The following is a 2,915-nucleotide window of genomic DNA, read 5'->3' as shown; positions in this document are numbered from 1 at the left end:
CTACCCTTTGAATTTTTGATCTCGAGGGTGACGACGCGCGGTCAGCATCGGCGACGGCCGCACGGGAGGTGGTCTAGGCTTGCGGTGCGGCAGCGCGAGGTAGGTGACGGCCGCGACCTGGCATGAGCGATGCTGCGGCACGGGGTAAGCGCGGCCGGAGGAGAGGGACAAAGCTCGTGCCGTTGGAATCAAGCTCGCGCCGCCGAAATCGATGAAGCAGCTTGCTGCCGCGTCCATGGACGAGCTCGCCGCCTGAATCGATGAAGAAGCTCGCACCTGGATAAGCTCACCGCTGCAGCATAGATGGGGATGCGAAGTGGGCTGATCTGCACGATGTTGCGGGCGCTCTCTTCATCAACCACCTGCAGCCCCCGCCCGTACTCATCCACTCTCGGCGTCCGTGCCATCCATGGTGTGGCTCAGCTCCGTGTAGCTTTGGATGGAGGGATATTTACATATTTGCCACCGTTGCAAATGACACTCCTTCATTTGCCACTTTTACGGGAGGTTCTACGTTTTTGCCATCGCGAACGAAATGAAGCAACAAATTTGCCACTTTTGCTGACGTGGCACACCACGTCCCCACGACAGTGTGTAAAAGGAGTGTCAAAAGACCTGTGTGCCCTCATCTTTCTCCTCCGTTAACCTCCCGCTAGCAGACCCGACGCCATCCATCTCCCCTTCCCCATCTCCACTTCTCCCCTAGGCCTCCCTCCTTCCTGCCTCCCCAACAACAAACCATCTGCAAATGGCACCTCAGCCACTCCGACAGCGTCTGCATCCGCTGCAAATATGTAAATATCCCAATTCCATTCGCTCCGCCACGACGTGTGCTCCAGCCCCCGAGTCCCCCCCGCTCCTCCTCCCCGCCTCTGCGGAATCGAGGGATTCCCAAATCACCGGAGGTGATCATGCCGTGCACGTGCGCGGGGGGTTAGGGCTTATCTGCCCTCGGAAATGGATGCCGCTGACTCCGGCGGGGGCGGCGCGGCGGATGCCGGCGAGCCCATTTGGGACTGGGGCAACCTCCTTGACTTCGTCGTCGACGGTGACGACTCGTTGGTCCTCCCGTGGGATGACGATGCCGCCGGAATAGGAGTAGCCGACCCCACCGAGGCGGTCGCACCACCGCTCCCCGCACCGATGCAGATGGTTGCCGCCGCGGAGGTGGAGGACGTGGCGGCGGAGTTCCTGACCTGCGCGCGGAAGAAGACTAAGACCGCGGCCTGATGGGGCAAGGCGGGAGCTGCGGGTGTCAGTGGAGCTGCTTCTGCTCCGGGCTGAACTTGGTGCGGAACCACTTCCGCGCCGCCGTCGAAGCGGCGCCTGGTGCCGGCATCGGGCCTAGGGAGGCCGGCAGCCTCGGCACCACCGCGGGGATCGAGGCACCCAGCGCGCCGGTGCTCAGCACGAGGAGCATGTGCGGTGTCGGCTGGAGGTATCCCGGCAGCCCCATCGCCGGCGCCGGTAGCGGCGACAGCGGGCAATCCTCGTCGAAGTCCGACCCCTCGTCCGACTCGTCGGTCTCGTCGTCATCGAAGGCGGCCGACAGGCGGTCCTCCACCGCCTCATGCATCACGTGTTGCGGCACCGGAGCTGGCTGCGCAGGAAAGGGAGGAGGCAGCATGAGGAGGGGCGGCGAGGGCGGCACCTCGGGGAGCCGGCGGTGGAAGTTGCGGTGGCACCCATAGGCAGCGCACCGGAGCGAGGCCGGGTCAGCGGGGTCGGCCTCCGGCGACGGCATGAACTCGCCGCACCCGTCCAGGGCGTGCCCGCCCAGGCTCGCCCCGTGGTTCTTGAGGCACTCCCGGTACACCCCCGCCTCGCCTGCGCCCTATGCCGCCGCCGCCGCCGCGGGCCACATCTTGTCGTCGGGGAGGCAGGGAGGAGGGAGGCCTAGGGAAGAAGTGGAGATAGGGAAGGGGAGATAGATAGCGTCGGGTCTGCTAGCGGGAGGTTAACAGAGGAGAAAGACGAGGGCACACAGGTCTTTTGGCACCCCTTTTACACGCTGTCGCGGGGACGTGGCGTGCCATGTCAGCAAAAGTGGCAAATCTGTTGCTTCATTTCGTTCGTGATGGCAGAAATGTAGAAGCTCCCGTAAAAGTGGTAAATGAAGGAGTGCCATTTGCAACGATGGCAAGTACGTAAATATCCCAGCGATGGATGGACACGAACCAAGCTTTTTTTTTTCTATCGGGTGAGGATAAGACGTGGAGGAAGATCTCGGGAAGATGAGGATGTGCATTAATCTATCTTTATACGTGGGACCCACTGTTCATTGTAGGAGTAATTGGAGGAGTAATGTCTTGTGCAGTTGTGCTGGCTGACGATGATGTGGAGATGACACCTAAGACTGCAAGCTAGTTGCTGACTCTTAGGAAAGTTTAACGCATGTCACATCGGATGTTTGATGCTAATTAGAAATATTAAATATAAACTAATTACAAAACTAATTGCACAGATGGAGTATAATTCGCAAGATGAATTTATTAAGCCTAATTAGTCCATGATTTGACAATGTGGTGCTACAGTAACCATTTGTTAATGATGGATTAATTAGGTCTAATAGATTCATCTCGCGAATTAGCACAGGGTTCTGCAATTAGTTTTACAATTAGCTCATGTTTAGGGAGTGTTTGGATCCCCGGGATAAACTTTAGTCCCTATCACATCGAATGTTTAGATACTAATTAGGAGTATTAAACATAGACTATTTACAAAACCCATTGCACAGATGGAGGCTAAACTGCGAGACGAATCTATTAAGCCTAATTAGTCCATGACTGACAATGCGCTGCTACAATAACTATTTGCTAATGATGGATTAATTAGGCTTAATAGATTTATCTCACCGTTTAGCCTCCATCGGTATAATTAGTCATATTTAGTCCTCCTAATTAGTCTCCGAATAT

General features: G+C 56.7%; 1 protein-coding gene across 1 annotated transcript; it reads right to left on the bottom strand.

Moving 5' to 3' along the window:
• Positions 1–2,036, bottom strand: LOC101763608 (zinc-finger homeodomain protein 10-like). The gene is made up of 4 exons (XM_004959387.1): positions 2,009–2,036; positions 1,269–1,827; positions 740–788; positions 1–276 (listed from the first exon to the last, which is right to left on the bottom strand). Exons 1-4 carry the CDS (start codon positions 2,034–2,036, stop codon positions 1–3), a joined length of 912 nt encoding a protein of 303 aa, XP_004959444.1.
• Between the last annotated feature and the right edge of the window lie 879 nt (positions 2,037–2,915).

The sequence above is a fragment of the Setaria italica genome, chromosome II (assembly GCF_000263155.2).
Source record: "Setaria italica strain Yugu1 chromosome II, Setaria_italica_v2.0, whole genome shotgun sequence".
Classification (NCBI taxonomy): Eukaryota; Viridiplantae; Streptophyta; class Magnoliopsida; order Poales; family Poaceae; genus Setaria; species Setaria italica.
Note: the sequence above shows the minus strand (reverse complement) of the source record. Positions and strands in the feature narration are given on the sequence as shown.